The sequence below is a fragment of the Spea bombifrons genome, chromosome 2, assembly GCF_027358695.1.
Source record: "Spea bombifrons isolate aSpeBom1 chromosome 2, aSpeBom1.2.pri, whole genome shotgun sequence".
NCBI lineage: Eukaryota > Metazoa > Chordata > Amphibia > Anura > Pelobatidae > Spea > Spea bombifrons.
The window spans coordinates 129,632,833-129,658,817 of record NC_071088.1 but is presented as its reverse complement, the minus strand read 5'-3'; the positions used below and the strand labels follow the sequence as shown (position 1 = coordinate 129,658,817).

The window sequence follows — 25,985 nt, the reverse complement described above, 5'->3', positions numbered from 1 at the left end:
AGGCTTAAACAGTGCATGGGATAGCCATAAAGCTGTCCTGACGTATGAGACTGCAACAAGGACAGACTTATTCAGGAAAAACGAGCAGACTAAATGGATCGAATCTGACGCAACATTTTATGGAGCCAAAATGCAAATTAACTTGAATCTCAAATTAATATTTGTAGACAGTTATAGAAAGAAAGACAGATTAGAATTGGGTATCATGAAATTATCAAATAAAAAAAAACATTTAAATTCCAAACTATATAATATAACTGAGGTTTAAGCGTACGACTTTTGAGTTTCATTGAGTTTAGTATGACTGAGTAAAAAATGTTCTTTTTGATATTTGCGGTCTGTTTAAAAATGTTTCCTATTATTCAAAAGAGTCAGCATGGCATCTGTTCACATTATTTCACGGAAGAACATTTTTTAAAGTCGCTAATAAATTCTTGCGGCATAATGCAAGAAATATTCTTAGGCAGCAAATAAATTGTTTCAGAAGACAAAACAGCTTGGCATTAAATCTACATACTTTATACATCTAAACAAATACAGCCAAGTTCTGAATATTTCTTACAATTGGTTATTTTGTGCAATCCTTCAGGTCCCTAAAATAGATTAAGTTTTTATTTAATTTGGAGTCAATCTGGGCCGCATGTCGGAGTGTAGATACAGTGCTGGAGATGTAGAAGATCTAAGGAGCAAAAATAATCCACACGCGCTTTTAAGTATTAGCCAGGACTATTGTTGGTCCCAGGTGGTTAGTGACCTGGGAACTCTCTGGAATTGTACCCCCAATCTCAATGATCTAACATCATCTGTATTGTAATATGATTAAATGTTCCATAAGCATCCCACATGATATATTATATTGGAAATAATAGCACAGACTTCACCACATTGTAAGGCGTATGCTCCTGGTCCTGCCCAATGTGCTGCCTAATGTGCTGCCCCAAGTCCTGCCCAATGTGCTGCCCGTTGTGCTGCCCCATGTCCTGGCCATTGTGCTGCCCCAGGTCCTGCCCATAGCTCAGCCCCTAGTCTTGCCCATTGCGCTGGCCCTGGCTTTGCCTGTGGCGCTGGCCCTGGTCCTGTCCGTGGTCATGTTCCAGGTCCTGGGATCAGCCTTCCAATGTACTCTGAAGAGAGCAAGACGGCCTTTGTGAGGCAGGTAGGGCAACTTTAGAAGCCTTGAGATGTGGGGAGATAGCATTCATTATCAGTCCCTGGAAAAGCGTACAGGATAAGTCCTTCCGATAGGTGACATGATTTATTGTTTTTTCCAGGCTTTTTATATACACACGATAGCATGAGCACGAACCAACCAAGGCGTGATTGCCACAGTGTCTGGTGCAAAAACCTAGCAATGACAAAGCTGACAAACATTAAATTGGGCAATCCTTATTAGACGATGGCATCTAAGCAATAAGCATCTTGGTTGATAAGATGTCTCCCTGAGTTATTTAGTTCTAGTGAATTTGATTGATCAGCTGGACTACGGTTACATCTTCTGGGTGAAGGAAGCATTATCAGTAAATCACCAGTGGATTTAGCGGTTAGTACATACATAGACCACTAGATTGGTCCATAGACAACCCTGACCATTCTCACCAAAGGAAAGGTGAAAATGACCTGTAGCACACGCCAGAAATCAGATGTTACGAGTTATCTTGAGCGTCTCAAATGGATCATGATAGATTCTACGGATCAATTATATAAATGAGAAAAATAAATTGAAAGGTAGGTGAAAGGTAACAAAGTTTAACAAAACGTTCAGAAAATATTTGAAATAACCAGATATTCCAAAGCATTACATAAGACTGCTAGATCTGCATTCAATAACTCACAATATAAAAGCCTGCGGTAAAAAAAATCATAATATTTTTTTAATCTGTCTAATTCTTCGTAACACTTTGGATTTAAATATCATTTACTTTTTCCTGGCCATATTTCAATAAGGGAGCGCCAAGTATTTATTTACTAACCACATGTTTTTGGAGGTCAATCAGCGTTTATGGAAATCATTGCGTCATGCCAGACCGACAGACCAGAGTGTTCCACATATGGTTTGGTGATTTTGTTGGTTACCCCCCCCTCAATTTACTATAAATAAGTTCTAAAATAATGTTTTGCAAGGCAGTCGTTAGAAATATATTTTGCTGCCCACACAGCAAGCTTTCATCTCAACATATTGATTTTCCTTAGAATAATCATTAAAAAGATTTCGCAATTACAGAAGACCTGTCAACAGGAAAGCTTTGCGTGTGATATGTATAAGTGTGTGTATATAATGTGTATGTTTATATATATATATATATATATATATATATATATATATATATATATATATATATATACTGTATATGTAAATAAAGCCTGTGTCGCCACTGTTTGTAATGCTGATGTCATAGCCTTACAGACACAGAGCCGTGATGTATCAAAGACCTGGATACTCCCGGCATCCTCCTCCCATCTGTCCATGTAGTCCATATGTTCTGTACAGCGGCCGAGGCCCACCGACGCTCACCACCTCTCCCGCTGGTCCTCCAGTCGCTGCACCTCATGCACTACCACCGTGGGGAGAACAGACACAGAGCGTCTCCACGTGTATTTGAATAGATACTATGATGAACGTTGGGTGGGACACATAGCGTCTTTTTACCGACGGGCACATCAGCTAGTTCTACGTCTTTAAGCTACGGCCATTCGTCTAAATTGTTAATATATCTTATTCTGTGCTGCGCTTTCATGTAATATTTTTTTAACCCCTTAAGGACAATAGGCGGTCCCTTAGCCCATTGAAAACAATGCATTTTGAGCCCGTACATGTACGGGCTTTGTCATTAAGGGGTTAAAGGCCAGGTCAACATTCATTTTGGATCCTTATGCAATAGGTCCTGATGCGCAAAACTCTTGATAAAGATTGCCATCAAACCATAAGACAAAACTACGACTACACGTTTAAAAACTTGTTTCTATTTGTGAAGCATTTCTAAAATGGTTATTAGCGTTGATATAACAAACATTAAATGACTGTTCCTGCTGTTTTAATGTCTTATTTTTGACAATTCTTTAAAACGTACTGGAAGATCAAATCACTTTTTTTGTATAGAAGGTACTGTGTCAAGCCATCGTCTAGTACATTCATCGCGGATCCTGTGGTTGGATGACTTTAGGTTGAAAAAATTGCATGCTGTGTTAGTTCGAACGGCTAAGGAGACAAAAATAGGTATTTATGAAAGAGTACCATTTTCTACCTGTGATATAAAGCGCAGCACAGTTCTGTCTACAAACACGCCAACTTTCTATTGTAAAACATTTAACAAGGTTACGTATATATAATATATATGTATATATAGATATATATATATATATAAAGGTTCATAGAGAAAGAAAAAATAATTTAACAAAGGATCCCTTTGACCGCGTTAGTACAATGGTTCAGCTCTGAACACCTACTGACCTTTGCAGCTAGCTATATTTTTGTCGGTTTATTTATTTAGCTTTAACCTCCGCTATATCAGATCTTCAGCCTGAATAAACACTAGGGGAAAAAAAACACATATTGAAGGGAATGGAAACTTTGGATTTCCTTCTTTTGGATTAAATAGATTTAAAGTGATAAAAATTGAATAACCTAGATTAAGGATCTTTTTCCCCTCAATAAATTGCTTCAAAATGCAGATTCAAACCAATTTTACAGATCAAGAACTACAACTCCCACGATCCCCAAGCAAACTAGAGCTGATTTTTTTGTTGGCTGCTTAAGCATCTGGAGAGCGATATTTTGGCCATTTGTGTTCTAGATCTTATCTGATCTTGTTAATAAACTTTCTCAGTAGATACATAACAACCAATATTTAAAATACCCAAAGAGGGACACTGGTTTTATCTGAGGTCTTACCTAGAGACAGACATTTGTGACGTATGCTGTTCTAGAGGGTATACATGTTCCTATGCATTCAGACATTTGGTTCCTCTAGTGACACAAATAGGCTAAGATGCCCCAACATCAAACGCAGCAAGTATATATATATATATATATATAGTTCTTTATGTACTCACGACCCTCAATGCACATAGTTTAGTACAAATAAGCACATCCCATGTAACCTTTCCATGAAGAATCTTGAAGAAATATAGTTTTTTTTAGGTTTGCCAAATTATGTGTGCTTTTTCCTGCAATTTTGCACTGTATTTTTTTATTATTTTTTTTAAAGCTGATCAAGATATACAGTAGATTTACAATTTTTGGATTTACGAATTTCTGAAAGAATGAACACAAAACTTTAAAATGATTTTTTCTATGGTGGTTTGAAATATGAAATTTGTGGCATTTTAGGGAGTGGGCGGACTTGCTGATTATTAAATGTGGTCTCATAACATATGATTGTTGGGATCACTGTAGAGTTATTTGTCTGAAGATGTATTTACATTTTCAACTGATTCTGGTAATTTAAGACATTTAAATGTAATAATAAGCGGTCAATGTAGTTCTCTACAAAGTCAAATATACTGATCGAGATTTTGAAGTCACCGAAAAAAATGACAAAAAAAAACCTTAAGCAGGATGGTGGTGGGCAGTGTGTGGCTGAATATGGGTGTATTATACCGCGGGGAAGCTGCAGTGTTCCCAGCCTCCTATTAGGATCTACCTGACGTTCTTTTCTCTTCCTTTGCTTGGTGCTGGGATGTAATTCCTCCTTAGCGGGCCAGCTACATAGCAGATCTTTGATCTCTCCAACTGGCCTGTTGAGCAGCATCACACCGATGAGCCCAATGGGGCAATAAACCCATGGTAATGTGACCACCCCCAATGGCTGTAGCACGAGACCTGTCACCCGTGGCCGCTGTATGCCCCAGGCTCTATAAGTGTGCCTACTCATACAATGCAGGCCAGAAATCATGTTCTCCTTCATGGAAAAACCCCTACAGGCTGTCTCGGCACGTCGAAATGCCTCTCGCCAATTACCTGTTTCATGTTGGGGAGAAGAAGCTTAGGGTGCGTTTTCTGCACTGATCTTATTCATCCTCCTTTCCCCCACCTTTTTGTTTGCTACTCTTGGTTTAGAAATAGTCCAGCTATAAGGATCTGTATTTTTCTTCGTCGTCACGTGTACTCACATAGTCCTTTAAGCACGATGTATTTACTAACGGAGACAAATGAATATTAACCCCTTAAGGACAATGGGAGGTCCCTAAACCCATTGAAAACAATGTTTTTTGAGCATGTATGGGCTTTGTCATTAAGGGGTTAAACACATATACACATTTGTATAGCGAGAAGAGAACATTTCTTAAAAGCACAAGAAAGAACTACAAGGCAAAATGTGAACACTGGATGTAATTATTTCATACACAGGATCCGCATTTCTTTTTTTTGTGCTTTAGGTAATCAGTATTCTCTGGCGTGTTCCTTGTTTTGAAGTGTGACCTTCAATATGTCAGATTTAGTCTGTGGTTTAATTAGAAGAAAACCTTTTCTTCTGACATATGGTCTTTTAAAGGTATGTTACAAAGCTACAGGCTTTCAATTGTATTTTATTTTTATTAATAAACATATTAACAGAGACCGGTCAAAGATCAGTCAAACCTCAAGTAACCATTACTGAAAGATTGGTGTCGGTTATTTTATACTAAAGAATAATTCACCCTCTAAGCATTTTATAGGGAGTTGGGAAGTCTTGGGCTGTGACATCATAACCCAAAATGCAGACAGAGGTGTTCCTGCTTTTACTAAGTCACCAGGGGCTCTGGACCCTTGGGCCTGTGTATAGTGGACCTGGAGTGACCCTGTGGTTTTGGGTGGTAGAGGTTAAGCATGCATGAACCTAAAACAAGACCAAGGGCTGATTAAGGTCTGGCCAGACTAGATGGACTGAATGGTTCTTATCTGCCATCAAATTGCTTCATAGGAAAACTAAATACGGTATGTATGTTATGGTTTCATATTTTAAGAACTGTTTTGGAATTAAGGGAACAGAAAAGCAACACATCTGTCTCATTCCATTCTTTGCTTTTGTCAACAATTAAAATATGCTAGAAATATGTCAAAATATTGAAAGTATTCAGCGAGTTGGGAAGTAGAGGTCAGGTAATGCAAACAACGTCGGCTCACATGGCAGATTATCTCATCAGACTGCAAATCTAAAAAAGAAAAAAAACTGTAGATTAAAATGTTAGCACAACATATAGATGCTTTCTATTGTCCAGTCCATCTTTAGAGGCACGGTATAGTGTCTCTGACACCCTCTTTAAAGGAAGAGCACTTATCTGAGGTACAAACTGCAGCTTTCCTCCTCTGCCATTGTCTGACAATTCTTGGCACTGATTGGCTACTTTGAATAGCCAATCAGTTCCAGGAAAGCGCCTACGACATTCTGCAAGCCAGCAATAGAGGTAAGTATAACACATAGCTTATGGTGGGGAAATGGGTACATGCATTTGGGGATAATGGGCAGAAAGGATAACACAATGGGTGTTAAAGCTTCTTTCTTTCAAGAAAACAAGTATTTCAAGTATTTAAAATTGAGAGGAAGGCTTGGTTTGTTTTGGACCTCGGGCATGTGAAGGCTATTTGTTCTCTTTGGGCTCCTAAGGTAGGGTTTTTAGCATACCGGTGGGGACATCTTCTCTTTCTCCAGAGCCACCCAGCCGTGTAACGTCACATGTTTACTTACACTTCTGATAGTTTCTACAGACACTTTTAATCTGAAAAAACCAAAAGCATTCAGTCAGTATTTTCTCTGTATTCTTTATCTAGTGAAGAGGTGGTTGTGGTGATGTCTCACAAACAGAAGAGTTCAGCGTCTTTTACAGTCTGCGCAATAATATTGTTTAGGTTGATGACTTGCAGAATATTCAATGATGGTAAATCCTTAGATAAGAAATAATTCCTTAGATGTAGTCATAATAAGATTTCATGGGTGTCAGTTACTTTACGGCATGGTAACACCAGTCTTCATGGCTAACGATCAGCGAATTTCATTGGGAAAGATGGTTACACTAAATATAAGCTTTTTGCCATAAAGAGAGTGGGAACTGAAAAAGAAATGTAAGAATGATGGACCAGTTCTTTCAGCTTGTCTGTCCTTGAAATAATATTTAAAACGATTTAATTGTGGGTCTAAAACATCCATTTATCTCTAGCTACTGACACTATATATTCAGTCCAGCTGTTAGGGTTGGGTTAACCAACAGTTTTGATTTATGTAATGCTCAGCGGAGGAAAGAGAGTGCATTTTAACTAGGATTGTATTTCTTTCTTCACTGACCTGTGGAGAAGAGTTTAATATTCAGAAGCTTTTAAGTGGTACACTAATAAAATTGTTTCACGCATTACTTGTTTGCAGAACGTTCACATCATTGTTTTAATTTACACCGCCAACATACATGCAAAGACTTGGTGTGAGGCCAAAATGTTACTTGTCGTTTTTAGTGTACTTTACAGAAATACACGTTAAGTTTATTAGGTGTCTGCGACTGTACAATATACAGTATACCCTCCTATAATATAAAGTATACCCTCTGCATTTATATATTTGCACTACGCTGCCATTAAGGAACATGCATACCTGGGAACCCTCCTGATTGACCCGGAATCTTTGGAGGAAGTGCTGCTTCCCTGGATCCTAGAGTCAGTCTCCCATCCTGTTGAATGCTATGTGGGGCTAGCCCCACCCCTATCCATGGCCAGCCCCACCCCTATCCATGGCCAGCCAATCCCCTTGTGTAGCAAGCAACGCCATTGTGTGTGGCTACCGCAGCCCCTCACGGAGCCACCCCCTCGGAAGAGGTAAAGATAAACTACCTCAGAGGAGACAGGGATACTGTAAGTATCAAGAATGCAAGAATTTAGTAACACAAGTTTATTATTTGGTATATTAATTTGGTAAAGTAGATGGGACAGAACCATTAATTCAGTAAGTCTATTATGAGGTAAAATTTCCAAATGTAGCATGGTTAGGGTCTGGGAAGGAGACATTAGTAAGGATCCTCATATTTATGTGAATGGGCTTCTTATAATGTGAGTGAGGTATGTTGTCCTGATTTCCTTCTGTGGGTTATTTACTAATATATCCCTGGTTTGATCATTGGCACCATTGGATTTTAATTATAACCACTCTCTGAGGTTTTATTGCGCACCTTAGTCTAGTGCTATGTTTTAGCTCATGTAAACATAGCATTTAAAATGCATTTGGGCTAACTAAACATAGACTTTTCCATTTTATCATGTTAACGTTTTGATCCATTGTGATTATGTACCAAGAAAATATCTTGAATATATATATATATATGAATTTTTCCATGGTTCCTGTTCTCTGTGGAGATGTACCGGTCTTCTCTCAAGCTATTCTCAGTATTTATTTTTCATGGCATTAATACATTGAAAGTACCAAGCAGCAAATCTAATTATGTGACTTAGTAGGGCAATTTAAAACGATGCTCAAAAACTACCATTTTGTTTATAATTCTGCTGTTTATAAATAGCCTTGTTACTTAAGTTTTAAAAACTACTTACAGATATCTAATGGGAACTCTACAAACCTTTCTCGCTAATCATTTAATTTATGTACAAAGTATGTACTTATTGAGCATCATGCATTATCTAAATTGTGACTATTGAGTTTATTTTGTAAGTGAACAGAAGAAAAATCTAAATAAAATCAATATTTGGTGAGACCATCATTTGCCTTCAAAACAGCATCAATTCTTCTAGGTACTATTGCATAAAGTCAGGGATTTTGTGGGCATATAGTTTGGTATAATTGTTTAATCATACACCTAACAGGTGAATAAAACACAATAAGTAACTGAAACGGAAACAGCTATGTGGGAAGAATAAAACCAGGTGAGAAACAACCAAACTAACAACGTGATGTTGCGGAAGACAGTTTAATGTCAAAAGTCAAATGTCATGGCAACAAGACACAAGATAGTTATACTATCAGGAAGGTCTCTCCCGGGCATATATTTCAAGGCAGGCAGATATTTCAAGGCAGGCAGCGGTTTCCGGATGTTCTGTCCAAGTGATTTTGAAGAAGCACAAAGAAGATTAAAGACACATTATGCTTACTTTCTATCCTAGTCCCCCCATCTACTGTCAGGAGAAGTCTGGTCAGAAGTGGTCTTCATGGAAGACTTGCAGCCAAAAAAAACATGTGGAAACAAGGCCAAGCGACTCAACTATTCACAAAAAAGCAAACTGGGGTGCAAAAAAGTTGTAGCAGGTGCTCTGGACTAATGAGTCAAAATTTGAAATGTTTTGCTGTAGCCTCCTGAAAAAAAAAAAATCTTAATCCCTGTCTTTCAAATGGTTAAACCGAATACTTAATCTTATACAATTACAGTGCTTTAAAAAACTGAAAAAAGCATGTAATGAAGATTATTATTAATTGTATTATTTATAAAGCACCATCCTGATCTGCAGCAGTATCCAACGAGAGTATTGTAGCAGTCCATGGGCACGCATTTTACACCAGAGCTTGAAAGAAACTTTGCAGATTCACTTTATAATTATAACCTGCTGAGCTGCAACAGTGGCAACAGAATATATATTTTTATGTCGACATCCCATTTTCAGTTAAGGCAAGTTCTAAGAAAACCCTCTCCCTGTATCACACTGAGATGTGTATGTTTGTTCCTTCTCCTGCATTGTACTTTTTCCATCGTCTAAAAAGCTGTAAGTGAAGGGTCCCGGTAATCAGGGCCAGCCGAAGACTTAACGCCGCCTGGGGCGAAGTTTAAAATGCCGCCCCCCCCGCCAACGCCGGTACTTACCTTAAAACAGTCCTGCGGCGAGTCTCCCTGCTCTGCCACGGTGCCGGCTTGTAATGCTGAGCTCCGGAAATTGACGTCACTTCCGGCGCTCTGCATTACAAGCCGGCACCGAGACCGAACAGGGAGACTCGCCGCAGAGGAGAGAGAGAGAGGGGCGCCGAGCGGGTAAGCGAAAACCACTCGGCGCCCCTCTCTCTCCTCCGCTTCAAAAAAAAAAACAAAAAAAAAGCGCAAAGTGCCGCCCCTTCTAAAGTGCCGCCTGGGGCAATTGCCCCAGGCGGCTCCATTGTAGGGCCGGCCCTGCCGGTAATAACACTTAAGCGTCAGTTCCTAAATCCAACCTGCATTACCTTATAGGTAATTATTTCTTAGAAAGGAGAAATATCTTTTATTTTTCCGGTAAAACAATTGTATTTTGCAAAAAAAGGACTAAAAATTAACTGGTTTGATTTTCTCTATATATTCTCTATATGTTGTGTACTATATATATATATATATGTATATGTATATATATATATATGTATATGTATGTATATATATATATATGTGTGTATAGATTTTTAATTCTAAGGTCGGAAAAACACCAGTAACATCGGTATTAACAAATATCTTGTTTATCTGTTTGTTAATGGTAAAACAAAGCTGAAAAAAGATTTGTACTTCGGCAAATAACAGATTATCAATTTGTTCAAGTAACGTGCACAAACGGTTACTTGCACACTTTAAAATGTTTTTAATGTATATTAAACAGAGTGGCACGCCGCGGGTGCCGCGCAGGGATCTCTTTTCTATTTGAAGAGGGTTGTTACAGCAACTCAATGTTTTGTAATAATTGGGTCCCTAACAACATGATTTCTAAGAGTTTGGAATTCAACACTCCTTCGCTTCGTACTAAAAGCCGTCACCGCGGGATTCGCAAATCGGTCCAGCAAGCGATTAATTGTAAAACAAAAACCTGAAATCAAAGCAGATAGGCCTAAGTTGAAAATAGATCTCTCCCCTTCTAATTAATCACTCGGATGCTCTGGCAGCTGTTTTGACAGACAGAAGTATGACATAGTGTTTATTTGACAGCAGTCAATCATGGATCATCGTCTAGGTGTCTAAGGCTTCCTTTCAGACATAACAATTAGTAATATTATTATTTATTAAAATACATTAATATGTAACACTGATTTTATTCTTTATTTTTATATATATATATATATCTTTTTACTTTCTTATTTTAATAGAATTGGGTAGAAAAAGCTGAAAAGCAAACATTGTTATCGGACAACCTTGATTTGTCGGAGCTGTTTCACCCGGACACATTTCTCAACGCTTTACGTCAGGAAACCGCAAGGTAGGTTCTAGATCCCTTCTATTTAATTTGTAGATTTAACCTCTTTTTTTCCTCTTTCCCGTTAGTACCGGACTGCTGTGTTTTTCTGGATATGTTTGGTGTCTTTGTGCAGAGGAATGTCTGACATCAGAGGCTCCAGAATACTCCGTAACGGCATTAGACACAGTCATGTTTATTGAGCTAATTCACTGATAAAAACAGCCTCTCTAAATTGTGCTGAAGTTTTGCTGGGAACAGAGAAGCAATTTAACAGAATAATCAGTTTGGAACACATTATAGATAGACAGCGGAATTATCTTTTTTTATCAGATCCCATTTTAAAGCTTTTCTTGAATATTGTTTTTGTGGATAGTTTATCATATTTCATGTCGGCTTCTTATATATGGGAAGAGGCTGTTCCACCGACCTTGCTGCATTTAACATTTTTTAGAATTTAATCTCTAAACTCATCCTAAAAAGAAATTTTTGATAATGTCAAATCTTCCCTCTTTTTTTCTATTTTGTCAGGTTGTAGACAAAAAAAATGATATGTGTATAGTGTTAAAGCAAGTACTTGTGTGGATATGATGTCAGAGTAAGTGTGTTACTGTATGGCGTTAGAGTGCTCATATGTGATTATATGGTGATAGTGTATGTGTGTTTGTTAGTATATAGTGTTAGCATGAGTGTGTGTTAGTATCTGATACCAGTGTGTATGTGTCAGAAAATGTTCTTAAAGTATCTGGTGTAGCTTAGGGTTTGTGGTGCAAGGAAGAGGAGGCGATAGTGTATGTGTGTATGCGTATTGTGCGTGTGCATTTATGTTACAGGACCCCAAATAAATACAGCATCCAGTCACTACTTACCCTACCTCTACCAGATCAAGTGCCCATTATTTGTTAGACCACTATGCGTTGAGTGTGCTTGCCCTGAATGAATTCCTCGCCTGATAGAAAGCTTAAATACCGTATTGTATACAATCTTGTTTTTCCATTTGTGATAACTGAAATGGATAAACACAGGTTTCCATTGAAGATTGCATTTTAAGTACGCTTTGCAGATAGTCAATAAGGCAGTCGTACCTATGTTTTTTAATCGGTCAATGATTCAACGATCCCTGTTTTTCATTGCCTGACATCTTGTTGCCAACTATGTCTTATGAAGAGCAGTTCTGGTACATAGTAGTAAGGTCAGCGCAATTGGTAGGAACATTCCATTGTTTTCTGCAATAATAGCATCCTTTTTACTACTTCACACCTCTTTGTTCCTATGATCCCATCTCGTCATCACTAATATTTTTTTTTAACAGTATACTTACATTTAAAAAAAAAATCAGAGACAGAATTAAAGGTGGCAAATATTTGATAAACCATAGAAAAAAAATCAAACGCCAAATCAATAAATGGGCCAGTGGGCCGATATGCTACCAAGTTTTTTTTCATAAAAGAAGCAGACCATCTTAACCCAGCATGGCATTGTTCACATTAAGGGCTGTAAAGCTCTGGAATATGTCGCCTACGTAGAAGGTGATCACAGGTACTAAGTAGATTGTAAGCTCCCAAGAGCAGGGCACTAATTCTGTCCCAGTATGTTTAACGCCTGCTAATGATAATTACTTATTTTCACTCTACCCTTATTGTATTCCGGGGTAAGCATCATGATTTAAACGTTGTTGATCTGTAGTTTATTCTAACTGCCCATGGAATCGTGAAAGAATGTTTCCGTGTTTTTGTGCGTTTTGCTCTGGATCAGTGTACACGGGGTTATCTCGGATAAGTTGGATTTGATGGATCTATGTACAGTCTTTTTTGTCGTGTGTGACACTGATGATATTTCGTCTCTCGTCATAGAACTATGAGCTGTTCCATGGATAACCTCCGATTTGTGGCTTCCTGGAAGGGAAGAATACAAGACGCAAAGCTACAAGTAAAGGTAATGCCCGATATGACACCTTGAGAAGTGAACCTTCGCGTTATTGGTATGCAGGCTAAGACTTACACATAGTAAATAAAACGACTTAAATGCATACCTTGTGATTTAGCTCTTGTGTGCTTTCCTAATTAGGCAAACATCGGAACTTGTCTTCTAAGTTCTGACATTATTTGCAAGCGGTATCTGACCTCTGTATAAATCTACAACTAAATGAGGCGACTCGGGATGCGTTTTAATGGCTGACACTGATATTATATAATAAAAAAGCCTTGGAACTGGCTTGCAGAAGCGTCAGCTGCTCAGAATTAGTAGCTGAGTTTTTTAATAAACAGCCCAATTAAAGAAGGAAATGTCAGAAGCAGACTAAATATCCATTTATACGCCACATCAAACATAACGGCTTTAGTAATATTTTTTTTTGCTCCGAGCCTTGCATTTTATTTTTTATCTAGTTTGAAACATGAACCTATAACCTGCATCTGCTTTACAGGTTTCTTATTTTTCTTTTTTTGTTTTGTTTTGCTTTTTAATAAAGACCTTTCCTATTCATGGCAGCTGAAGAAACTTGGAGAAATGTCGCTCGTATTTTTATCTATTCATTTGTTTGCCGTACAGATATTAAGATGCATACAATCTGCAGCATCTAACGTCATGTATTAGGTCTCATACATAAAAAAATAAATACATAAATAAAGAATAATAAAATAAATAATATCTCTTAGTGTACATACTTCTAAAGTGCCAGCATGTTATGATAGATATTTCGGGTAATCTTTAATCAAACCTTGCCGTTAAACTAGAGTGTAAGCTCTTAGTACTAATGTGCAATGTTAATGTCCCGTTACATTTATGGTTGCTTCTGATGAGATTAGAATATAACATAGGTCTGTTCTTTAAGGGTTCTTTATTCTGGAACATTCTTGGCCATTGCCATCAATGTATACAAGACAACTATCCATACTTTACTTCTATATAACAGGCCTGTATGCGCTATGTATTTAAAGTGCTTGCATTGAAGCAAGGTGACGTGTCATTTTTCTACGGCACTTATATTTTAGTGATATTCTATTATGTAGGACCAGCCGATCATTGTAGACTTAACCACAAAGGCAGGAATTTGTCTGCGAGAACAGAAAATGCCCGGAGCCTCGACGTTCACGTAACACACGGCTGAAGCCAGCGACCGTTATGTTTCGCTGATATTATTTCGCCGGCTGGAGAGGGTGCCACCAAATTGCTTCCCGTGTACTGCTTCTCAACAGAACACCATGGCCATTAAACGAAAGCTGCATCTTCCATCATGAGCAAAACAGAAGCGACATAATAGTTGTAAAATAAATCCCCCAAGTTCTAGATAGACCAGGAATTGACGTTGTTACAAATGTGTGCTTTAACTTACACCTAGAATTATTTCACCAAAAAAAATAACAGATCATGACCTCCGTGTTTTGCCGGCGTGTATTAACAGCGTGCGTCTATTGTTCCACGGTGGGTGTAGAGTTCCCTGCAAAGTGATATTATTTATTCTGGCTCCTTCCTTATCTGGATTCAGCATTGTTCATGCACAGTGAATTGTGCTTAATAGTATTATTCCACTAAAATACTTCAAACTTTGAAAACCTGAGCAGAACAATGGGAGTTTTTTTATTAAAGGAAACTAATTGTTGATAATTGCTACCCGTTTAGGTGTCTTTAACTAAATCCTTATTTTAAATGTGTTATAGTAACCCGATTTCCCCGCAGATGCTGGAGAGCGGCGCTGCTGCATTTATTTTTCAGAATATGAAAGTAACTTTTTAGTTTATTTACTCGTTTTACAGTCCATTTTGGTGGTACGGAAGAAAATGGCATTATAGTTCTTGTCCCTCTGGCACTGATACTTAATACCGATAGTGTTCATTAGGGATAATTATGAGTAAGTAGGTCTCAACAAGAAATCTAAAGCCAGGTAGAATGGTAGCCATCAATGGGACACTCACAGCCATCATGTGCACTGATCTGCAGAATCCCCCCATACGGACTTGGTCCTTCCCCACCCCACCCCACACCCCAGCTAAATGCGTTGCAGGGGCTGCATTTGGCCAAACACATCTCCGTGCACATAATATACTCGCCTCCAGTGTTGTCTTGGGGAATGATGTGCATCATTCATTTCAATAGGAGCATTTTCTTGTCACTGATTGGCTGCTCAAAGCAGCCAATCAGCGGCAAGAAATATCAGACCACCGACGAGGAGGGCAGCTGCAGCAGCAAGACTGAGTAGCAGAGGGGATGTCGAGTTTTTTGATCACTGCCTAACTTTGCAGACTCTGAGTGAGACTCCGCAGAAGAGCAGAAACCCACTTTCTTTTAAAATTAGGTCATTTCTCTAACACTAGCTCCGATCCATGTGACTGCGGGTGTGCTAAGTAATGCAAATGCTTTTCACCCATCGCAGCCGTTCTAGCACCATTGTGATTAAGCTGACGGATCACGCTGTCATTCATTAACTTGTCAGAGAGGCTAGTCCCTTTAAATTACTCTTAAAATAGCTGTTTTACTTAATTATTTCAGTGAATAGCTGCTCCTTGATTTATGGTCACTTTATAAAACTGACAGGCTTTTAAAGTTGCCGTACTTTTATCCACGCTAGAGTTTGGTTCTGAGCTAATGTTCTGAAGCTTTAATAATGTTGCAATCCTTATTGTATCATGAATACAATCTGCTTGCACGTACAATGCCAATGGCCTCCAGAAAGGCCGGACTGGGAAAGAAAAGCGATCTTGGCACTTTAAGGCCAGTGGCCGCTAAAAAAAAAACAAAAACAAAAAAACAAATAAAATGTCATTAGCGAATGGAGGGGAAGAAGGCCAATCGGTGGTCTGAATAATATTTATTGTGTTGCTCAGTGATGAATGAGTTGATTAGGGACACCCAAAAACTCCAGGTAGGTCAGAATTTTAGCAAATTTATATAGAAACGTGTTCTTTTATGATTTATTTGCTCTGTAATTTCACATTTTACCAAATATAAATGCTTAGTTGATTAACGAGTCACTTCAGTGTCCCTTGCAGCCTCACCAAGTAACGATGCAGACTAAAGTGCTTTATAAGGACCGTAATATGAATTCATCAGCCTGTAAAAATAATAGACACTGAACAGCAAAAACACCCTCCACGGTCCTTTTTCACACCACTGATTGGCTACTTGAAGCAGCCAAACCGTGGCGAGAAAGCATCCCCATTAAAATAATCGTTAATGCTTTCTGCGCATGTTCTCGTTGGACCCTTTGCTAAGCCTGAGTCCTAGAGGGATTCTGCAGATGAAGGGATGCTCGGCTACCATATGTATTAAAGTGCATATGATGGCTGGATTGTCCCCTCGAATAAAATCCCTAAATATATATGTGATTGTGATATATAGAAGATGAGTAGGAATCCCATTGACTCAGAAACCCTGCTTGTTTATTTGATCAGAGTTATCTGCTGGTTCTTCTGTCACTTGTGATATCTGTCAAAAAACACAGAAGTAATTAGGGTTTTAACGAGCACATTGATGGATGACTCCTAAAATACTTCATCTGTCTCCCTATTGAATCTAGAATTACATGGCACGATTCTGTAAGTGAATGTTTAGTATTCTTCACGTAAACCACTTAATCCGGTGTTATTTTCAGATCATGTGCTTATAGATTGTGTATAACTCAAATAAAGACATATACGAAGTTTGGGCAATGTACTGATACAATAATAAACTGAACTTAATTCAAATGAAACTATATCATTGCTGTCCCCTTGGGAAGGTGGTCCATTCCAGGTGGTCCTCGCACAAAAAGTATCATGATTAGTATAAAGGATAAAGCAGCACTCAATACAATCCCATAAATGAAGTAATTTATAGAAAATATAAAAAATAGCACTTTGCACATTTCGTGCCTAGCGGTGCTTAAATGCAGAATATTTGCAGAAGTAAATATTTGAATATTTTGCTATAAATTGTTACATTTATGGCATCGGATTAAGTGCTGCCTTATTCTCAATGCTAATTATAATGATAATGAAGCATTGCACTGATGTACGCTCATTTATACTTGTAATTACTCTACTTTTTCTTTTGTTTGCACTCCAAGATACCCCATTCATTTAGCTTTAGTGAATCTTTGCTTTGAGTAGCGAAGAGCTAAACTTAAAATCATATTTTCACTCTACCCAGACCTTATATAATCTGCCTTTCACATGCTTTACTTAATAAGTGCACTAAAGGATAGTGTAGCAGTAGATGCACTGTAGGGTGTGTGTGTGCGTGCGCAGGTGTGTCTGTGTGTGATGCAGAACTGTAAAAGGAAACAACTGTGAAAATCTGTCTATTGGAGCCTCTCTGGACCAGTTGTGCCCCATTACCAGCCTTCCCCTGAAACCGTTTAACCCCTTTATATCCTGTGACATTCCGCACTCCCAGTCCTTTTACACACCGGATATTATCGCTAATTAACAGAGCAGCTGAGCATTCTGAAACACTAAGCACAGCTTAACATCAGCCCGACAAGCGGAATCCACTATAAAACGATACTATTTAGTATTTTAGAAACTATGCATTGTTTCAACGTAAAAACCATTTTAACAGCTTATTTCTTTATTACTAGCCATTCAATTTTAAAGATTCTCCGCAAAGCGAAACAGATTTAATGCTAAAACTCAGCCTGGGAAAACATTTTAAGTTCGATTTGTGGAATATAATCAGTCTATTTATTTGACTTGTAAATGCGTAAAAGATATATTTTACTGGCCCTGATAAATCCGCTTTCTCATAAACAGAATTTTCTATAAAAGCACCGTATTGCTCCGTTAAATTTTAAAGCGTGTTTAGCCGCTGCATTCTCCTGAAGATAAATGTCCCCTTTCCCAGATATTCCAGAGATAAAGATCACGAGCATCCCATTGTTTCCTATCCAGGGGATTTTTAGCATTGTTATGTCTGCAGGCATCACTGACCAATGTTAAATATTTGACTGACCCATTGCGATTCTATTTCCTTTAACACAATCCCACCCGCCATGGTATGGCATTTGGAAGTATTCGTTATTGCATAAGCAAATTCCAGCGTACTGGAAATGAACAATGAGGAGGACTTCAAGTTTTTGTTTTGAAGTCAGGCTTCCTATTCTCACACATAACACCACATTCCTCGCCTTCCTGTTATTTACATCCGCACTTAAGTCACAAAGCCTGCCAGTCCACAGGTCACGTAATTATCACAGACGACTAAGACAGTCATCTAGAGCCGAGCATCCATCTTGGGTTTTCTCTTCTAGGTCAATGGCTTACAGCTGGAAGGCTGCAGTTTTGATGGAAGCGGTCTTCTTGAAAACCGTCACGATTCTCCAAGTGTTTCCGAGGTTCCCTCCTGCTACATGGCTTGGATTCCGCAGGTACCGATGCCCCCCCCCAAAAAAAGTCTATTTTTTTCAGATATAAACCCTTTTTCGCGCTACTGCATGTTTAATTCCATTATTACCATCTAAAAGTGGGAGACATTTGAGGAAAAACTTGGTTACGTATAACATGTCTTCCATGTTATTGGGGAAAATGCTCTTCGTTTACTATAAAGCAGCTAACATTAGCAAAAAAATCTGGCTTTAATAAACGTATTTTATCTGCAGGCCTGGAGGCGGCCATTCTTATCAGTCATGTGATATGACTTTCCCTGCACATCCACCACACCGAGCTGGTGCTTTATGGCAATTCTGTTCCACCATAGTCAATCATTAGTCAGAATGTCCGACTGGGTGATTAAGACTGAGCCGTTCTGTAGTATGATAAGGAGTCAGGCCTAGTGAAATGGAGGGAGAACACACACAGTTATGGCTACTATCCAGCTGCCAGAAAACTACATTATGCAAAAACTACTATTTGGAAATAGAAACGGCACATTATTTCTAAAAAAAAACCTCCACGCGAGCTTCAGTGGTATGACCAGCTGTCTGGCCGGCAAGCTCTGTTTAAATTGGGTTAATCTTTACTAAATTTGAATACACTTAGTGTAGGGCAGAAAATTATATTAATAGGCGTTGGAGATATCAGTTGCTGTAATCAAAAAGACACAAAAAGGAATTGTTATCCCAAACTCTGTGCAGATCACGCATGGCAGGAAACAGGATGTGCCGGCCGGCATGGATTGTTAAATGGCAGCTGTAGACCGTTCTCGTTCTCACTGACCCTTGTTTTTTCGCGAAAACACTCTTCGCCTTAAGTATGCAGCTGCTGTCTACTGACGTCATCCTTCAGCAGTGCTCGGAACGTCAGCGGCTCTCGCACGCTCCTGGCGATATACCTGTTTGCACCCGATTTCAGGAATGATTGCATCATATGCCATTAGAGTGCTAATTCTCACTAGGCAGGCTCTGGGTGCATCGAGTCTCACCCATAGAGTTTATCACATAGTTTGCAGAAGTACCTGGTAAATAAAAGTGAACCTGTCATCCACAAAGGTGCCATTAGGTCCACAGTATGTAACGTATTCACGCCTATAGCTACCTACCTGAAATGCTCGTGTCTCAGTGGTTTCATACGGCAGATTGCATTTTGGGTGGATCTGCCGGTGGCCCGGTCACTGTTAAGAGACGTTCTGATACAAAGGAATAGATGGGGAACAATCGCTGTAGCAGCCAATTTATTATTTCTGCTGATTGTTTCACTTTTACCAACTTGCACCTGAATTGCTCTTGTGGCAACCCCCGATACCCATGAAAAAAAATCAGTCTTTTTTATGTCTTTACTACCCAGTTTGTTAGGAGAAAGTTTAGATATTTTTTTTACTCTCCAGTGGGAGACATGCGGGGCTCAGGTCTGGTTTAAAAAAAAAAAGAAAGAAAAAAAAAAAAAATTCAGCTTTGCTGTAATAATTAAATAAACGTGTAAATGCAGGAAGTTGAGGCATGGCTAATGTATACACCGTCTATCTGGAACAGCTTTGAATACTGAATAAGAAACTTCTAAATATAATCACGATAAAAATAGGATTTCAACTCACTACAGCTAGAATTTGTAAATAACTCTGGTAAGCTTTTACATCTGGCTCACCCTTCAAAACAGAAGTCTCTCCCTCAGCCCAGGAAATGAGCAATTATAGGAAATCCATCATGACATAGGTGGAATAATGTTTCCTCGATGTATGATGTCATAGAATAAGCTCCCTGGACATTGTCAGCCTCATTATTAATTAAGTATTTTGTTCCTTTAAATTCTTGGTGCCGGATTTGATTTATATCGCCCCTTGATATTCATTTCATTGAAGTGAGATCCCTTCCTGACGGGTATAATTGTGTATGTTGCTTAATGACAATCCTGTATCCGGCTGAAGACCTAATTATATCTTAAAAAGTAGGAAGAAGCCTATGCCTTTCACTCTGTATCAGAGATTGTATGTGAACCCTTCTCCCATTTCATTATGGATGTTTAATTTATTCATGTGCACTTATCAAGCGCCAAATGCAGCGGCGCGTGTGTTCTTTCTGCTTGCTAGATGTTCAGCACCAAACCTCATAACTAATAAAACTCGCAGCGGTTCAAACTTAAACTCCAAACATATCAAGACAATCTCGGCAACCATGTTACTTACTTTCCTCACCCACTAGAAGATATCGATGTTCTCGGTACTCAAGAAAAATGCTCCTCCAATGTTCTCCCTGTTTTGCTATAAAATAAAAATAAAAACTTCCATAATATCTGGTTACCTTGGGAGATTTTAAGGCACAATTATGTATTCTAAATATAAACATTTGGGTTTTTCATTCATCCGTATCACCATGACACTTTCAGGAACCTGGATTTACAACGTTCCAAGTGTTCATTTTGCAATGAACTTGACGTAACACGAGTTCTTATGTCAGGTGTGTCCCACACGAGCCAGGATAGCTGACTTTTGCTTTATGGTTGATTGGGGGGGGGGACACTGTCCTGTGGGTTCTTGGTATGAGGAGTCCACTCTGGCCTTAGGAGGTCCTTGATAAAAGCCCTTTTTCTTATTGTCAGTCTATTGAAATAAAATAGCCAAGCATTAAAGAAAAGATTAGGAACGCTGTCTACTACTGGGGTCGAACCCCTCCAAGTGTTTAGGCCCAGGGACATGCTTACTCTTAATCTGCCCCAGTACACAGGGTGATCAGTTGGGACCCAAGATCAAACTTTAAGCGAAAGTGAAGCCGTGTTTAAGTTCTGTTTCCAGATACATGGTTCATTGGTTGTTTTCACCAAATGAGAGACAAGAAGAAGTAATACATTTCAGATACTTTATTTAAAAATCTGCTAAGCAACTTTTTTTATCATTATATGTTCAGTTTTGCATCTACACCTAAAACCATGTTGTCATTTTTATGTATATGCCATTAACTTTAAGGCTCAATGTCTTTTCTCTCAACAGCAGTCCCTTAGCATGTATTCGCCAGAGGAGTGCATTTCCCTCCCAGTATACACCAGTGCAGAGAGGGATCGCGTTGTGACCAACATCGATGTCCCCTGCGGAAGAAACCAAAACCAGTGGATTCAGTGCGGGGCTGCATTATTTCTGAAAAATCAATAGTTTTATTAACCGTGTAAATGTAAAACAAGCTCATTTATAGCGTTCCGTATATAAGAATATAGGCTTTGTTGATATTGCTAGGTTGTGATGTGTCATTTTATATTGCAAGGTCAGTAGATAAAAATAAAATGTTTCAATAGAATCACTTCATATTTTATACAGCAGTTCATATAATGGAGGTCTGTTCGGCTGACAAGATCCACATCGGTGGGAAACATGAAGACAGAGCCAGTAAACTGTTGTTGGTCTTCCCTTGTAGCTGCTGCCACCTAGAACGTGGTCCCCCTTGATGTACTTGACACAGACCGAAATATATTTCTTGGGCATAAAACACACACAAAAAAAGTTATGGTATATCACTTTAAAACGTAAGGGAATATGTATTTAGGTGTGAATGTACTTACTGAACAAATGTGAAATATGGCTTTTTAATAAGTTTTGATGTTGGTGGTGGTCCTCTGCAAAAACACTCACACTATCTGGAGATATAGCCACAACTATTCAACACAAAAGAACTGTTCAGGTTACCCCAAGGACCTTTATGCCACTCATCAGTCTGTTAACGCCAGCGGATAACCCTCTTAACTCTGCTTAACACGTCTCCTTGCAGCATGCCACACGCTTCATCAACTTCATTCCTCCATGTCTGAATCCTACAGGGTAGTTCGTTTCCTGGCATCTGACATACCCACATCTACCTTTGAAAACCAGTAAACAAACCCTGTATTTAAAATGCTACCACTAAAAACCTACAATGAAATACAAGAGGGTGAGGGGTAGAAAACTTTGTCCTGGAGCCTGCTCATTGTATGTACTTACAAAACTATATTCTCCTTTATCCATGTATGAATATAATAGATCTGTTATAACGCTTAGAAAATGCTTTGAAAACATGAATGAGAATTTTATTTTTTATTGAAATACCGTATTGGCTCGAATATAGCCCGCACCCTTAAAGTTTGCTGCTATTTTAAAGAAAAAATTATTTTTAGAGAAAAAAATACACGAGTGGAATGGTAAAACAGTATTTTATCTAACGAACAGGAATACATGTATTTTAACATTTTTGGTATCTATTGTGCAGTTAGTCAGTATATGTTATATATAAACAGAAATTTGGAAAACCAAAAGCCGTTTTAAGCCCCCCCTTTACTCATAATGCACCTTACTTATAGATATGCCCCTCTTCCCCTCAGACATGCCACTCTGACCCCTGATATGCTTTATAACCCCTGATATGCCACTCTGCCCTCTGAAATGCTTTATGCCACCCTGATATCCCACTCTGTCCCCCTTCCTTTAGACTTACCAATGCATACCCAGACTCCAAGGTGTCTATCGGGGGCAGCTGGACGTCTGCACGTAGACAACATTTGCTGCTTCATTTGCGCACAGACGTTCACAGGCTGTCAATGCCTCCGCTGCTGCTGGCCGGTAGTTCTGCCTCGGGCTTCTTTGACGGAGCACCAGAAGGTCATGTCACGCCGGCGCTCAGTCATAGAAGCAGTGGGGGTTGTCTGCATTGCGCAGACGCCCACCGGCTGCCCGAGAGGATGATCCAGGTCCCCTGCAGCGCTGCAGGGGATCTGGATCCTAACCCCGCTGCTTGGCCCCAGCAGGGCTCAATGATAAAGAGGAAAAAAAAAACACCTGCCCGGAACCGCATGTCCGGGCGTCGAGCTTTACGAATTGGGCATCCCTGGGCTAAACCCCGATTATGGGCCGCACCCCCACCTTAAAAATTTAAAGAAAAAGTGCAGCCTATAATCGGGCCAATACGGTACATGCAACCATAAGAAAAATTCTTATCTTTCCAACATGTTCTAATATTATGCACAGACAAATGGTTTTATGGTTATTGTTGCAGGACTGTATTTATACAAAACAGGTATTTTTCTTGTTTAAGTTAATGTAAATTAATTCAGTGTTTTGCTTTCTTTATGCAAATTTTATAATATGGTACAAAACTGCTATTAATTGTTTCTTTCTCAAGGACATATCTTCTACACATATTTTGACATAACTTGTCTGTTTGCCTGTCAAAACAATCTACCGTATATGAAATCAAGTTCCTAGCCCCCCTTCACCTTTCCTGTGTCTTCTGAGTTTTTGTACGCAAGATGCTCCGCAAGACAGCTAAACTACATTCCTTGTATTTTGATGATACTTTAGGCTATTAGCAGAGACATAACTAGAGCTCTTGGTCTGGGGCAGGGTCAGGGCTCTCGTCCTGCGTTGATGTCACCTGCTCTTCTGGAATTAGAAGGGAGGGACATTATTGCCGGGGGTATCCTGCACATGGGGGGGTGCCCTGTGAAAGTTATGGCCATACACAGGGGTAGGCACAGATGAGCCCAGCCACCAGAGAATGGATTCCAAGCGTTCCTAATGCTTATGCTTACACACAGTTGACGAGGAATCGGCAGATGGGCAGCAGCAGTTGAGAAACTCAATGAATTTTGTTTCTAAATGTTTTAATAAAAGGAGGAAACTCAGACAATCTGAAGAAGTGCAGTCAATAATCGGTGAGATACAGGCCAGTTGATACTACCAGTTGATTACCTGTGCACCAGGGGACAGATATTGGGCATGCCTTCCTCTTTAACACTATTAGAACCTGCATTTAGAGTTTTATATAGAAAATATAGTAATGATGTTTACAGATTAACACAATGCAAGATAAATGTATCAGAAACTGACCATACATGTACAAGTACTGCTTCTTCCTCCCCTCAGAGCAACCCCATGGAGACGGCCTTTGCAGGTAGGAGGCATTAACCTGCGCAGTAGGGTATAAAACAGCCCCTGCAGGCGGTGCTGAGACTGGTGAGTGAATGAGAAGGGGCGGAGCCCCGAGTCTAATGAAAGGTGTTTTATTACATAATTACATTATAATGTATTGCTGTTTACCTGGGAACCAGTTCACCTGCCCAGTTATAATTCTTAGTCCCCCAACCATTTAATAATTACAACTGTAGCGCTTATCTGGCTCTTTATTCTACGCAGTGCCATCAACAGTTGGCCATTCTCCCACCATATGTATTAGAAACCCACCATATAATATATGTACACAGTGAGAGCCACCATCTTAAATTCCAGCTGTCAGGAGCCTTATGATTATTCTTCCCCATTAATTTATTCCTGGCTTATATTACCTCTTCCTTCTGGTAGACGCCAATTAGCTCAGGACGCCCGTAAACCGAATGAAAATGTCTTTGTATGCTATGGTTTCATTCATATTTTTTAATATAGTTATATACTACCGTTAAAAAAGAAATAACATAATTCTAAGATAAGACGTCTTAAAGTACCAAAAAACTGGATGTGTCTATTGTGGCTGGCTGCCTATAGATAATTATACATACAGTACATGCATCAGACCTTTAAACCAATTTAATTCCAGGTTATAGACTGGAGACTTTATTCATTTCTCCCTGTGAATGCCTCTAGAATTCTTGGAATCCATTATGTCTACCAACGAGCTCGTATTCCCCTGAGACTAATGTTCAGCTACTCTGAATTGCTGGCAGTTTGAAACATGGAAGGTCAAGTTAAAAATCATAAAATTTACAATGGCTTTCTTTAGTGTAAAAACTATAAAAGAAGGGGAAAAAAAAATTACAGCAGCTCTCCAAGTGTAAAATGTATTGCCAGAGCGGGATAAAGGAAGAATAAGCATGAATGCGAGGAGACAGCTGAAATACAGTATGACAGAATGTAATGTATTCCAGGGCATCTCACCTCATGGTAACTTATGAAGCTAAGCATAATATCGGTGAAAGTCTGTTGGCATATGTTGCTCTGCTATGGGAAGGATTGTATGAAGGCACTGTGGGAAGCTTAACAGGAAACATCTGCTCTTTTGGGCCACATGCGGGAATCCATCCAAGCTAATAAGCCACAGAAATTAACTCCAAACACTCACTTAGATTTTCAAACAATGACGGTCTTAAGGCCAGAACTCCGCGTTGGACGTCCTATAAATCACTGTAAAACTACAAGTCCCAGCAGCCAGCCTTTGGAGTTAATCACTAAATACTAACGCATAGTCAAAATAATGAGATTTTCCATTGGAATGGTAATGTAGGCCTAACACCCGTGAGTTTCTACTGTGAGATGGCAGAGTTGGCCGTGCCTAATGCAGAACTGAATCCAGTCACAATTACAGATATCCGGTATTATTTGAAGGTAAATGTTCCCCTATACGTTGTGCTTTCCGTCTTGCTCGTATAGGTGAAGTTGAAAGTTTCCTTTTAAGTTCCAAGTCTTTAACTCCAGGCTGGCACAGGCAGTTGAAACACCAATAAACTAGAAATATGGCTGCTGTGTGGTTACGAGACCATGTGTGGAAGTCCAAACTCCTTGATTTTAATTTATGAAGCACCAAATAATTGTGCAGCGGTGTACAATT

General features: G+C 39.1%; 1 protein-coding gene across 2 annotated transcripts in view; it reads left to right on the top strand.

Moving 5' to 3' along the window:
* Window positions 1-21,716, top strand: part of DYNC2H1 (dynein cytoplasmic 2 heavy chain 1) — a 146,519-nt gene extending 124,803 nt beyond the window's left edge. For both annotated transcript variants that reach the window (XM_053456486.1, XM_053456485.1), the window contains 4 exons: window positions 10,998-11,107; window positions 12,937-13,018; window positions 18,309-18,425; window positions 21,416-21,716. In XM_053456486.1, coding sequence (XP_053312461.1) covers window positions 10,998-11,107; window positions 12,937-13,018; window positions 18,309-18,425; window positions 21,416-21,574 — 468 coding nt within the window. In that variant the 3' untranslated portion in view covers window positions 21,575-21,716. The remainder of the gene's footprint in view (window positions 1-10,997; window positions 11,108-12,936; window positions 13,019-18,308; window positions 18,426-21,415) is intronic.
* The last annotated feature ends 4,269 nt before the right edge of the window (window positions 21,717-25,985 follow it).